General features: G+C 37.7%; 1 protein-coding gene and 1 long non-coding RNA gene across 2 annotated transcripts; both read left to right on the forward strand.

Moving 5' to 3' along the window:
* Positions 1-6,950: 6,950 nt before the first annotated feature.
* On the forward strand, positions 6,951-11,260 carry LOC131226630 (uncharacterized). The gene is made up of 3 exons (XM_058222221.1): positions 6,951-7,268; positions 9,673-9,731; positions 11,139-11,260. The coding sequence occupies exons 1-3, from the start codon at positions 7,108-7,110 to the stop codon at positions 11,258-11,260; spliced, it is 342 nt and encodes a 113-aa protein (XP_058078204.1). The 5' UTR covers positions 6,951-7,107.
* Positions 11,261-11,266: 6 nt separating this feature from the next.
* Positions 11,267-14,084, forward strand: LOC131237319 (uncharacterized). Its single transcript, XR_009167176.1, has 2 exons — positions 11,267-11,644; positions 11,747-14,084. It is a non-coding gene; the product is annotated as an uncharacterized LOC131237319 (long non-coding RNA).
* The last annotated feature ends 594 nt before the right edge of the window (positions 14,085-14,678 follow it).

Here is a 14,678-nt window from a genome sequence, read left to right on the forward strand (position 1 = left end):
CATTTCGAAAGGTAGGCCCATCCAATAAATGGTTTGGTGATTGAAAATGGGACCATTCCAATTAATATTACGCATCACTAGAAGCAAGCTGAGTAATTAACATCTTGGGTCACTATAAAGGGACCCAACTATAAGAACGTTTTCCATTAGTAAAACCAGAACATGAGATATTATTGGTTTGGATAATTGAAAATGGGCCAATTGTGCATGACTTATGCAATCCATTGTTACAAACGGGTGAAAACATAATTACAGATCCACTAAGGGTTGTATCACGTCAACTATTTAAATCATTAAAAATAAGCCTTCGCATACTCATGGCTACATTATTGAAATCTTTATAAACCATTTACTTTGATTTTTGTATATGAGTCTTGGCATATCAATTAGTTTGGATCACTAAAATTGGCCTCAATAATACAAAAGGATTTGTATCACTAAAACGGCCCCTTTTTTTAAATGCCTAAATTGTGCGAAGGGGTTGGATAAACTTGCTTGGATTATTGAAAACATTGGCCTTAGCATGTTAATTGATTTGGATCAGTAAAAACAACCTTAATAATACGAAGGATGTGGATCAATAAAATGGCCCAAATTATATATAAGGATTTGAATCACCTAAAAAGAGCCAGTAATACAAATGATTTGGATAACTCTAAACAACCCAAGCATTCAAAAAGTTAGTCCAATTAGATCACTTCAAATGGCCCAAGCATTTTAAAAAGATAGGTCATCGGATAAATGGTTTGGTTAACGAAAATGGGACCATTGCTATAAATCGCTCGCATCATTAGAAGTGCATTGAGTGTTAACGATTTGGGTCACTGCAAATGGACCCAACCATAAGAATGGTTTCTACTAATAAAATTGAAACAAGATATATTAATTTTTTGGATAATTGAAAATGGGTCCAGTGTGCACGACTCATGAAATCAATTGTCTCATACATATGAAAACACAATTATAGGTCCAACAAGGGTTAAGTGATAAACGCTTTGTGTCACTATAAAGGGACCCAACCATAAGAGTAGCTTCTACCAATAAAATTAGAACAAGAGATATTAACAGATTGGATATTTGAAAATGGGTCAATTGTGCATGACTCATGCACTCCGTTGTCTCAAATAGGTGAAAAACGCAAGTTTAGATCCACTAAGTGTTATGTCACATTGACTATTTGGATTGTTGAAACATGGGCCATACCAATTGATTTGGATCACTGAAAACAGCCCCAATAATACAAATTGTGTGGATAAATAAAATGGCCCAAATTATATAAAGGGTTTAGATCACTTAAAAAAGAGCTAGCAATATGAACGATTTGGATTACTCCAAACAGCCCATGCATTTCAAAAGGTTGGTCTAATTGGATCACTTCAAATGACCCAAGCTTTTGAAATGATAGGCCTCCACCATATAAAAGGCTTGGTTGACGATAATGGGACCATTCCTATAAATTGTTTGAATCATTTGAAGCAAGTTGCGTGAATGACGCAAACATAAGAACAATTTCTATTAGTAAAATTAAAAAACAAGAGATGTTTACACTTTGGATAATTGAAAATGGGCCCATTGTGCATGACTCATGCACTCTGTCTCAAATGAATGAAACACAATTATCAATCCACCAAGGGTTGTGTCACACCAACCATTTGGATCACTAAACATGGGCCTTAGCATATTCATGGTTGACATTAATGGCATATCAATCCAACCAACATGGGCTATAAAACATTTGTTTGGATTGCAAAATATGAGCCTTATAATATCAATTAATTTGGACCACTAATATTGACCTCAATAATACTAGAGGGTTTGGATGAGTAAAATGGCCCAAATTATATGAAGGGTTTGGATCACCATGCACAACAAATCTGATTCTTGAACGTATATATTAGCATCTTATTGGTTCTTATTACTTAAAACAACCTTAATCATTTGAAGCATTTGCATCATTAGAAACGGCCCCAATCATATTAAGGGTTTTTGGTCACTCAATCCAAGCCAACGACATGAATGGATTAGGTCAATTGAAATGGCCCTTACATATTAAAAATTTCAAACAATAGAAATGGATCAAATCATATGAATGGTTTACATTACCGAAAACAAACTCTTCTTACTAACATCAATCATTGAATATCAGTAAATCATATGACTAATTTGGATTGTGGAAAATGAGCACAATTATATGACAAGATTCCTCCTCGCCTAGCATTTTTGATTGTTTAACCCAACAAGGAATATAAAACATTAAGTGATTGGATTGGCGAATAGAGGCTTTCATATATCAAATTGGTTGGGTCTAACCAAATTAAGGGTTTAGATAACTCAAAACAGACTCAATTGTACCAAGTGTAGCATTGGTGAACAAAGGCCTAAGTATTAAACATGAACCATATGAAGAGTATTAATTGGTTGGAATCATTGACAATGCCTCAATTACATGAAGGGTTTAGATACCAAAAATGCCCAAGTCATATGAAGGTTATGGGTCACATAAAACAGCCACAAGCATATGAATAGTTGGGATTACTTGAAATGGCTCAAGCACATCAGCGGTTTGTGTCACATAAAACAACCATATGAAGGGTTTGGGTTACACAAAAGAGCCCCAAGCATATGATATTATAGGGCACTATTTGGTTTTACTAACCATTCAAATGATTAACACCCTGATCCATAGCTCAAGTGGCAGACTGAGTGAAAGATACCTCATTTCAACACTGAGGTCTTGGTATCGATCCCTACTGGGGGTGGCTAACAGTGAAGTGTGACAGTGGGTGTACTAACAAGCTAACAGAAAAAAAAAAAAAAAAAACCATTCAAATGATTAGGTCTATTCTTAGTGATCCAAACCATCCATATGATTGTGTCCTTCTTATCATGATCCAAACCATCGATGTAATTAGACATATGCTTGGCAAGTCAATCAATAGATGTCACGTGCACAAAAAACTGTTAGTGATTCAAATTGTTCTAGTGTTGGGGCTCATTTTTAGTGACACAAACCTTTGATGTACTTGGGCCATTTCAAGTAACGGTCCTTAATCATATGAATTATATGGACCCTAGTCACTTGGGTCACTGAAAACGACCTTAATCATATGATGAATCCAGATCACTGAAGTGTCTCCAATCATATGAAGCATTTGAATAACCAAGTAAGCACAATCACATGAGTATGTAAAAGGTTTCAATCCCCTTAAATGACCCAAGCATGTCAAAGGTTTGGATCACAAGAAATAAGCCGAATTATATCAAGGGATGACATCATTGTAAAAAAAAAAAAAACCACAACAACAACAACCACATTAAAGATTTGGATTGCTAAATATGGACCAACCATATGAATGATTTATATTTAATAAAATAAGCCCACTCATATCGATGTCTTAGACCAATCAAAGCTGTAATTCTACATACCTTAAGGACTGAATCCCTCAAACTCACTAGACTAATGAATATGGACCTGAACATATCAATGGTTTGGCATCCAATATTCAATTGCTAGATTCCTCCAATGCAAGTTATTTTTGGCACAGTGGTACAATTATCATTATAAAACATCACGAAATTGGGATCTTTGAAAGCACATTTAACATCACTTTTCATTGTTTCTCCGGTTTAGAACATCCAAAAGTTTTGATCTTGATATGTGTGTTGTCCTTTTCAATTTAAAAGTCCTCAACCTCTTTTACTCAGATAACTTCAGCATGTGATTCATCTTTAAAGATGTAATTCATTTAAGGACAAAACACAGAATTCCAGGATGCTTAAGCTCTTTCCACGATACCTAATGTACTTCCTGATGCAGTCTAGGTGTACTTCTCTTATGTGATTTAAGACATCATTCAACTTTCAAATTTGTCACAAGCATGAATATGATTCTATGTTTGCAAAAATCGGCACTCTTAGTTCTTAGTCTAACAATGCACGTCAAAGGATGCAAAAAGAACACTGATGCAAAACTTTTAGCAGAGTGAGTGAATCATATTGATAGAAACAGCACCTGAAATTATGAAAATCAAATAAACATACTGTGATTGTAGAAATATCCCCCTTAGATGCCAAGGCACCAACTATAAATTCCAGAGCTGCTAGAGCACTGTTACTGGATTCTATATCAAGGTTCAACAGACTCACAACAGTTTCTGTAGGGTTTCTCATCAAATTAATTGTGATGAATGCATCTTCAATAGCTGAATAGATAGATTTGTTCTGGTAAAATACCTACAGAAATCCAGTGTAAACACATTTCCTTAAACGCTTACCAAGATTCCTTTAGAAGTCTAGAAGAATTGTAACACCCATCATAAAGGGTGCTTACCAGCAACAACATTTTCCAGAGATAGGCCTCAAAGCCATCAATTTGGAATGGTCTGCACCTCATCAACAAAAGAATCGTGTTCTTGACATGGGTGGCAGAAGATGAAGCCAGCAGATTGAGAACCTCAAACCTGTCTCGAGCAATGCAGCACTTCCCAAAATCCAACATGGAAGAATCCTTTTATCAATAGCACTGTCTTGCTGCTCTGTCATGACTTGAGACCGATAAAACTTCCCATCTGCCTCACATGTATCATTGTCTAAGAGTATCCCATCCAAAACTCTCTCAGATGGTACAACGGGTTCCATCCCTTCCAATTTCTCTTTTTACTTCTCCAAGGTTATTTCAAATGACAGAATGTGAAATTGCGGCCCAAACAGATTATGCTGCAACACCATGATAGTAGATTGAATGCTCATTTCCTCATGAAATGCTCCTATCCTCCAATCTCCCAGAAGCAACCTTATTCCACAGAGATGACAGGGAAATTGGGTGGGGAGAGCAAACGAGAGGCAGATGTGAGGGAAATTGGTGTGGGGAGAGTGACCAAGAGACAGATGTCAGGGAGATTGGGGTGGCGAGAGGGATCGACGGGCAATGGACCGATCGATCGAGATGGAGAGGGTTTCCTGTTTTGTTTCTCCTTCTTCTTCTTCTTCTTCTTCGGGAGAGAGAGAGAGAAAGAGAGAGAGAGAGAGAGAGAGAGAGAGAGGGAAGGGAGTTTACGATTGCGACAGCTCATCTCTTTTTAAATTTTTTACCGTTTTGTTTCGGGTAGAGGGAGCAGTTACGATTGCAAGGATTTTACGAAATCGGACTGCGTACTGAGTTACTTAGTACGCTCTTATCGTACTGAGTAAACTCAGTCGGGCCCACCTTGAATGTATGTGATCTATCCACACTGTCCATTCATTTTTTCATCTAATTTTAGGGGTTGAGACCAAAATTGAAGCATATCCAAATATCAAGTGGACCATACCACAGGAAACAGCGGGGATAATGATCTCCACCGTTGAAACCTTTCTAGGCCCCACAGTGATATTTATTTGTCATCCAACCTGATCATAAGATCATAAAGACATGGATGAAGGTAAAAATATATATATAAGTTTGATCCAAAACTTCTGTGGCCTCAAGAAATGTTTAACGGTATACATTTAATTCAACTGTTTCCTGTGGCGTGGTCCATTTGAACATTTTATATGTTTCATTTTTGGGTTCAAGCCCTAAAATTATCTGGTAAAATGGATGGACGGAGCGGATAAAATATATAAATCATGGTGGACCACACAGAGTTTACTCAGTACGCTAAGCGTGGTGAGTTACTCACTACGCAATCCGCTTCTGGATTTTACCGTTTTGTTTCATGTAGAGAGACGTTACGATTGCGTCAGCTTCTCTCTTTTTAAAAATTTTTTAATGATGAAAAAGCCTGGGACGAGACAAACGCGGATTTTTTTGCAGCTAGGTGGGGCCATCTAGATGTTGGTGAGAAATCCACCCCGTCCATCCGTTTTTTATGATCATTTTCATTCTTGTTTTAAAAATGATGTAGATCCCAACTCAAGTGGCCCACACTACACGAAAAGTGGGTAGGTAAATGCCCACCGTTGAACCTCCCCATTTCCACCGTTAAAAACTTCTTGAGGGAAACAGAAGTTTTAGATGGAGCTGATATTTGTTTTTTCTCTTCATCCTCTTCTATGTAATTTTATGAATAGGTTAGATGGAAAATAAATATCACGGTGGGCCCTAGAAAAGTTCCAACGGTGAGAATCATTATCACCGCTGCTTCCTGTGGTGTGGTCCACTTGAGCTTTGGATCTCACTCATTTTGTAGATTACGTTATAAAATGATACGAAAAAAATAGATGGACCGTATAGATAAGGTCCATACATCACGGCGGCCATTCGAAACTCCTGCTCGTTCCTGGCGGGAGACCGGCATGGTAGGACGAATCCGCGTCCGACATTTATATATCATCCTCAATGTCCATTCGTTTTTGTTTATGATATAAGGTCATAAATAAGGTGGATCCAATCATCAAGTGAGCTCAAAACGTGAGAATTAAACGTCCACAGTTGAAATATTGGTGGGGTAAGAAGTTTTGAATCAAGCTAATATTTATGTTTTAAGTTCATGCCGGTAGTAATGACGTTATGAACGGTATGGATGGCATGTAAACATCGTTGTCAACCCCAGTGAGATTTCACTACCCACCTTTGCCTTTAGTGCAGCCCATTTGAGTCTTAAATCCTGATCACCGTTGGCCTCAAGTCCTAAAATGAGCTAAAACAACAGATGGACGGGGTGGATTTATCACAAATATCATGGTGGACCCCACCTAGGTTTTCAACATAGTAACTTTCTTCCAAAGCTTTAGCAGGAAATGCACTTCCATAAGATCATTCCTACTAAGATAACTGAAAACAAAAAATAAGGGCCTATTTGGGTAACCGGCTTAACACGTTTTACAGTGGATAGGATTCCTCAATCCCTGATGTGATGGGCGAGAGCGTGTTTGGAACACCACCGCCTTTCCACATATTAAGAAGGATTGAATGCGTTGATGGGTGTCAGTGGGATTTCGAGATCCTTGCGGATACGCCTCTTTCATTTCCTATCCCTCGAGCCGCACCCGTTGTCTTTCCGAGGATACCATTCGGACCCTGTGTAATGGAAAATTACCTTATCCTCTCACCTGACCCGTACGGACCGAAGACCAGCGTCCGTCTTCTTCCGTCCCATCGGCTGTAATCGCAGGAGATGGGAGGAAATGACGGGATTGCGTGGGTTATTTATCCCCCATTTGGAAGGATTGGTCATAGATGGAGGGAGAAATCCAAACCTTACGTGCACAGGCATCGTTGCAATTTCAGAGGCTGATTTCCGGTGCGGTGTAGTCGGGGATTCATTTCTCGAGTTGGATTCGAAGAGGTATCTCCATCGACTTTCCAACTACATCTATTTGACAGGTATGGATTGTTGCATGCGTGCAAATGACGTAGTATTCCCATGCCATAGAGCTTACATGTTATTAGATATCTTCTTCTATGAATATAACCAGTTGGATTTGGGGTTTTTTCGTATGGGGCACTTATATGGTAAGAGTTGGGAATTTCCTTCGGTTATAGATTTTCTAAATGGTTTTAAAAAGGTATGAAGACATGATTAAGGTGAAGACTGTTGTTATTTTTTAAATTATTTCCACCATGATTTGCATTAATCAGGGAAATGCGGAAATATCGATCATATTTGTTTTTCTTACAGACCCTTTTTTCAAGGCTCGTTTTGGCGAGAAAGGTATTGAGAGATTGTAGTATATAGGTTTCATAAGTCTGTGATTTGCTGGCCATTGAAATGTGGGTGATAACATTCCTTCTCCAACGTAATCTCTCCTTCACTTCTAGTGTATGGATTCTAGACTGTAACATTCGTTATTCCATTGCAGCATGTTTATATCCGTACATAGCCGATGGGATAGATATCTCTTACTCATTTAGGATGGCCGCTGTTGTAGGGATTTACAGTGGATTGTATTACTTTAGTTTTTTACTTCATTGTTGTCATTTGTATAGGATGACTGTAATTTTTTTTGGGTGTCCTTTTGATATATTTTTTTATATAATATCTTCATTTAAGATTTGCACCCCTTGAAAATGTGAAAATGGCTTTCTCTAAATTGAAAATTCCATTTCTTTTATAACTTGGAAATGTCTGTGTAAGTGGCAGTGATCTGTTTTGTTTCCAATCGTAATTTGTTATTGTCATTTGTTCGGTTTTGTTATGTTCTAGATAATGTTTATTTCATTATGTTCTTCTCTTTTGGGTGGCCTTCTCATTTTATTTTATTTTTTTGATGCTATAACCAATGGCACAGATTTACACTATTTATCTGCTCTTGAATGTCATTTGCTTAATGAATGAAATTTGATTTTTATATTAGAGAACAATCACAAACTCTAATTCTCAAAATACCTTTTTGCCCCAAAAATATTCCAAACCCACAAGACTTGAGAAGAAAAAAACAAAAATTGTAGTAAATACACCACACTTTTCATCCCTTTAAATCCTTTTTAATAGAATTCAAAACTGACCATGAATCCTTTAGAAAAAATATTAAATCAAACTTAGGACATACCCCACACACTTCTGCCCAATACACTTTTTTTTAAAACAACTGTAGTAAGAACCCTTCCTACAGGTTTTTGACCAAAATCCCTTTTTAGAAAAATCAATTTAGACTATACCCCACAAATTTCTACCAATAACCACACCAAAAACAGCAAAAAAAAGGGATGAAATTTAGGAAATGCCCCCCCTATTTCTACCCCTAAATCACACAAAGATTCCAACTTCCACTCCACCAAATATTAAAAGAAATGAGAGAGAGAGAGAGAGAGAGAGAGAGAGAGAGAGAGAGAACCTTCAAAGTTATTTATTTATTTATTTATTTATTTATTTTGCTTCCCTTCCCTTCTGCAACTGCTCTAAATAATACCATCCAAAAAAAACATGTACTTCAAAAGACAATATAGAATACTTCCATTGACTATATTTGTTGCCACCCACTCTACAAGTCATATAATAGACAGATTTTCCATTTTTTTTGTTTTTTCATAAAATTTCATCACTAATTAAAAAGGAAAAACAATATATGGTGTGGGAAGTTCATTCAAATGAGTTACTATACCAACCCAGTTGTACTGTAAGGCTCACTAGTCTAACTGTACACCTTTATATGCTCTATATACCAACAGTAGAGCATCTTACTTTTTGGTCACACAATCCATATAGCCCAGCAGTCCATTATTTGCACTTTATTATCTATCTTTGGCATAAATTATCTATAGTGTGATAATCTTGGAGGAATTGATGATGGAAGAGGTATATTATCCATATCTATTTACTCCATCTCTTTACTCACATTTTACAAGTGATATATCCAATAGAATTTCCATTCTTTTTCCATAAAATTTTGATCATAGCAAAAGGAAAAATAGTAAATGGTGTGGGAAGTCCATTCAAATGGCTCTCTATACCATCCCAGTTGGACTATGGGGCTCACTAGTCTAGCTGTACACCTTTATATGCTCTATATACATACTGTGGAACATCTTATGTTTTTGTTTGCACAATCCATACAGCCCAGCAGTCCATTATTTGCACTTCAAAACTCTATCTTTGGCATATATTATGTATAGTGTGCTAATCTTGGTGGAATTGATGATGGAAGAGGTATATTATCCATATCTATTCAAAGATGATGAATTGTAGATGTGTTCTGTTTTTTTTTTTTAAAAATTATTTTGGGGTAACTTCATTATAGTTGTTGCCGCAGAAAGTACAACAACCGAAGAAGTCATTCAATACCCAAATCCAATCACTCAATTCTGAAAGGTGTGATTATCATGGCCCCTACTACAAATATATTGTATCTTTTATTTTAGTTCATGTTTTGATAGAATTTATTTTGAAATCATGCATAATTCTTTCAATATCCTTCATTATACTTAATTTGAGGCATACTTACAGCCATCCTATGTCAAAAATGAGGTTGTTGAAATGAAAAAACATGGAATGAAAGTATCACATGACAAAGGCCATGTTGCATATGTATTCTTTGTTTGATCACAAGTATGTATAATTCTGTTTTCCAAAATAAAGTGGTTGTTTTCCAAAAAAAAAATAATGGTTTATTTTCTCCATAACTACATTGGCTGTAAGCAGATACCTATATGTGAATATAGCTCAAAATTCTACATGTAGAAAAGATGGTTGGAACAGGATACCAGTTTTGTAAGAAAGGAAACAATATTTTCTTATTCCTAGCATGGGTATGATTTCTGCCAGGATAGACAAGCATAAACATCATGAAAATCATTTGTACTATAGAATGCTTAAAATAATGTTGTTTGGAATTTTGACCTGATATAGCAATGGGGAAAGCTCCAAATCATTACAAATCCTCTGCAGCATGGATATTATGTAGTGATTTGTACTCGAAGAGTTGCTTTCATATAACTTCAGTAACCAACATAAAATTTGAATAATGGTGTTGTTTATAAATGTGGTAACCAATTTGCAAATGTGGTAACCAATTTGGGCACACTGGCATCCTCTTGTACCTTCCTTTATACCTGTTCTCGAGTAGAATTGGCAATGTCGTGACTTGAATCCTCAGCTTTGGGCACACTGGCATCCTCTTCTACCATCTTGTCTATATGTTCTCCGATAGAATTGTCAATGTCATGACTTGATTCATCAGCTTTGGGCACACTGGCATCCTCTTCTACCATCTTATGCTCTGTATTATTACTGAGTCTTCTAACGCTTATGTCACTTTCATTCTTTCACATTCTATCTGTAATTACCACTAAATAAAGAAGATAATTGAAGGAGATGAATGAGGAGGTTGGTCCATCATGTAGGTCCCAACTCAGAGTGTCAATATCCCCCACTATGTAATCATAGTTGCTCAGTCAATCCATACAACTTGACAATGACCTTAGTAATGGATCCATGTTGTTATCAATTTGTCATCATCCATCATGTGGAGCTCACAATTTCAATGTTCCATCAATCTCATATTCTCTTTCATCGGGTGACCCTAACCATATGAGAATTTGATCCTAATCCCTAATATTTTCATCATACGAGAATTTGGTCCTAATCCCTAATATGCAATCCCTTTAACAGACTTCTCTTACCTTTCCAATGTCCTCTTATTGCTTTACGTGCTTAACCTGAATATTCAAGTAGGACTTTCCGTGGTGATTTCATGGTATCTTGTCTCCGTAAGTGTAGGTGAGGTTTATGAGATGGATAGCGACGATGAAGAAGAGATGGCCGAGACCGTGGTGGTGCTCGTGGTGGCCGCATGCGTCGCTGCTGTTGGGGAATATTATCACCACTATATGTTAAGATAACCGCCACGTCAACGGGAAGATGAGCGGGCAAGATTTATCAGCTCTATCGTTCATGCAAGTGACAGGGACTATGTTACGCAATTGAGGATGAAACGAGAAGGTTTCTTCTCACTATGTAACATACTGCAAGATAAAACGCAACTACGCGATACTCGTAATGTTAGTCTTGAAGAGCAATTAGTCATATTCCTCCATACAATTGGATATAACGTGCGTAATCGTGTGATAGGATACAAGTTTATATGTTCAGGTGAAATCGTAAGTCGTCACTTTCACCGTGTGCTTGATGCAATAGTGTCTTTGTATCCTGAATTTGTTAAGCTAACTAGTACTAATACCCCCGCCGAGATTCAATCAAATCCTTATTGGGCCACTTATTTCCAGGTACCATTTTCGATATGAAGAAGACTTTTCTGTTATTATGTTGAAGTAAGTTATTATTTACCATATTATCTTATAAGTGAAATTCGATATCATGCCGGATAGGATTGTGTTGGTGCGATAGACGGGATGCATATTCCCGTTCACGTGGAAGCATCCCAACACCCAAGCTTTCGCAATAGGAAGGGTGTTGTATCTCAAAATGTACTACTGCTTGTTCGTTTGACATGACATTCTTATACGTGCTAGCTGGATGGGAGGGTTCCGCTTCGGATGCATGGGTCCTACATAACGCACTGATGCGAAGTGATGATCCACTAATTGTCCCACACGGTAATTGTTTTATCACAAATACCTGGTAATATTGTTCACAGTAACATTATTCTCAACACACTAACCCTTAAAACCATAACTCTTACGCATTGTAGGAAAATATTTCTTTGTTGACGCAGGATACGCTCACTCACCTGGATTCATGGCGCCTTACCGCGGTGTTCGATATCACTTGCAAAAATATCGAACCGGGAGAGCACCCATGAATAAGGAGCTATTCAACTACCGGCATGCGCAATTGCGAAACGCAATTGAGTGTTGTTTCAGTGTAATGAATGGTAGATTTCCTATTTTGAAGACAGCTGCGCAATATCCATTTGAAACATAGGTCAAGATTGTAGTAGCTTGTTCTGTATTACATAATTTCATTCGTCAGGAAGACGAAACTGAACAAGATTTAGACGATGTTGGTATACCCATGGGGGATGTAGAGAGTAATCCTATACCAAATGAGGTATCAACAAAGGATGAGCGACAGTGGCTAGTTCAAGTGACACAGCGGGAGAAAGAGGCGTGGATCAAAGTTCGAGATGAAATTGTGGAGCGCATGTGGACAGACACCCAAATGAATAGTAGGAATAGATAGGCTCCTTTTTTTATTAAATGCATTGACTTATCGGATAGGCACATAGATGTATAAGTAAAATATGGTTGATTTGGACACTATCATTTTGGACTTACATATTCGCTTGGTACGATTATATACTCTTCAATACATGAATAGTTACTAGTAGAATTGTACACTTCACTGTTTATTCGGTTTATAACTATTTGTTAATCCACACATTAAGTGAGATGTCTGAAATTGGGTAAGTAGTACACCTACGTTGATGCAGTCCCCGGCGAGGTCTCCAGTTCTACCGACACGTTTTTCTTCATGCGAGAAGACTGTGAAATCGCTTGTTGAGCCTCTATTGCGAGCTGCAAAGATCAAGTGCACCAGAAATATGGATCAGATATTGTTCAATACGTTGTTGGAACAAATCGCTTTGGGTCGAAAGGCGGATAATGGATTTAAGAGAGAAGCATATCATGTGGCCGCTAAGGAGGTGTCTAAGAGGACTGAAATATCGGTAAACTGGCAAAACATCCAAAACCGATTGCGGTATCATAAGCGAGAGTATAATGATGTGAGGGAGATGTTGGCCGCAAGTGGTTTTGGGTGGGATAGCAAGCATATGGTTGTCACAGCCCCAGACGAGGTATGGGAAGAGTACCTCAAGGCAATGGTTGCTCACAACCCTTTGCATTGAATTTCATTTGTTACATAAGTTTCTCTCTTTAATTATGTGTACTCAACTATCATCTACTTACCTAATCCTTTCCTTGTATGTAGACGCATCCGAGAGCAAAAAAACTATGTGGGAAGCGGATAGAACAATTGGACGATTTAGCAGCGATTGTAGGTACAGACCATGCAACAGGCTGCTACGCCCAAGGAAGCAGGAATATGGCTGTAGCTTCATCTTGTGTTCAACGAGATCTAAATGAAGCATGGACTGACCTGGACGATGACACCGATGCACATATCGATATTTTCGAGGATAATCTCAGGGATTTAGTTGGAAATTTTCGAGCTTCGAATGAAAGCCATGAGGAATCTGAAAATCTCTCATTCTGCAACACTCCCAGTCGAGGAACCGAGTGTGGGAGTAGTCGTGGTGGGAGTACGACAATGAAACAGATGCGTACTGCTCGTCCCTATGACGTCCTTGGGGTATCTCTGGATGAGGTGGCAGAGGCAATGCAAAATTTGAACTTGGTAAAGAGGTCAACCGTACTACTAAAGTACTAGATCTCCTCGAGGAGGTTCAGGGACTGACCAACCCAGAGTTCATCGAGGTTGGTCAGCTACTGACCAGGGATGAGAAGCTAGCCTCCTTTTTTGTAAGTCTTTAACCAGTGCGGAGGGTCGATTGGTTGAAGAAAACTTTGTCTGATTTCAATAGAAATGTTGGTGGGGGTTCTACTTGATGGTTGCAACGACATTAATTAGATTTCATTTTGGATAATTTCAATATCAGGATATGTAATAACTATATGCACATTCTACACTTATTTTTTTGGTAACTGTCTATTTTTAGGGTTTTTGGATATTTACCACATGCATGATATTCTGTTATGTGTGAAACTAATCTTCCATTTTCAGTACTATTCACTTTACATGCTTTCATATTATGAATTGTATAACATGCATATTTTTCGTATCTTGGTTATGTTTATGTGAATGCAGATGGGTTTAACTAAATATTACATTGTAGTCAACGGTCGTCAACCTGGGATATATGTGTCTTGGGATGAGGCACGGTTGCATGTAGAAGGATATAGTGGTGCCAGACATCAATCCTTCAAATCATTCCAAGATGCAACTACATGGTGGAATTCTAACCATATAAGTATGAGTAGTGAGTCAATGATCCAGACTTGTGGTGAGGTTGAGTCACCTACATATGCGAGTAAATTGATCCAAGAAATTCTGAGATCCAGGGTGTGCAAGAGTACTCAAACAGATGATACTCTCACAAATGACGGGGGCACAGTGGCTACATTAGTAGTTGCCATCTTGGTTACATTCTTCATCTTATATATAATCATTACGCTATAGTTTCAATGTTTCAGCACTTATTCTCACTCTGATTTTGGTAGACATCAGATATTTGGTTCCAGTAGGCTTTTTTAATGGCATGTATAACTGCAAGATACA

The sequence above is a fragment of the Magnolia sinica genome, chromosome 2 (genome assembly GCF_029962835.1).
Source record: "Magnolia sinica isolate HGM2019 chromosome 2, MsV1, whole genome shotgun sequence".
Taxonomy (NCBI): domain Eukaryota; kingdom Viridiplantae; phylum Streptophyta; class Magnoliopsida; order Magnoliales; family Magnoliaceae; genus Magnolia; species Magnolia sinica.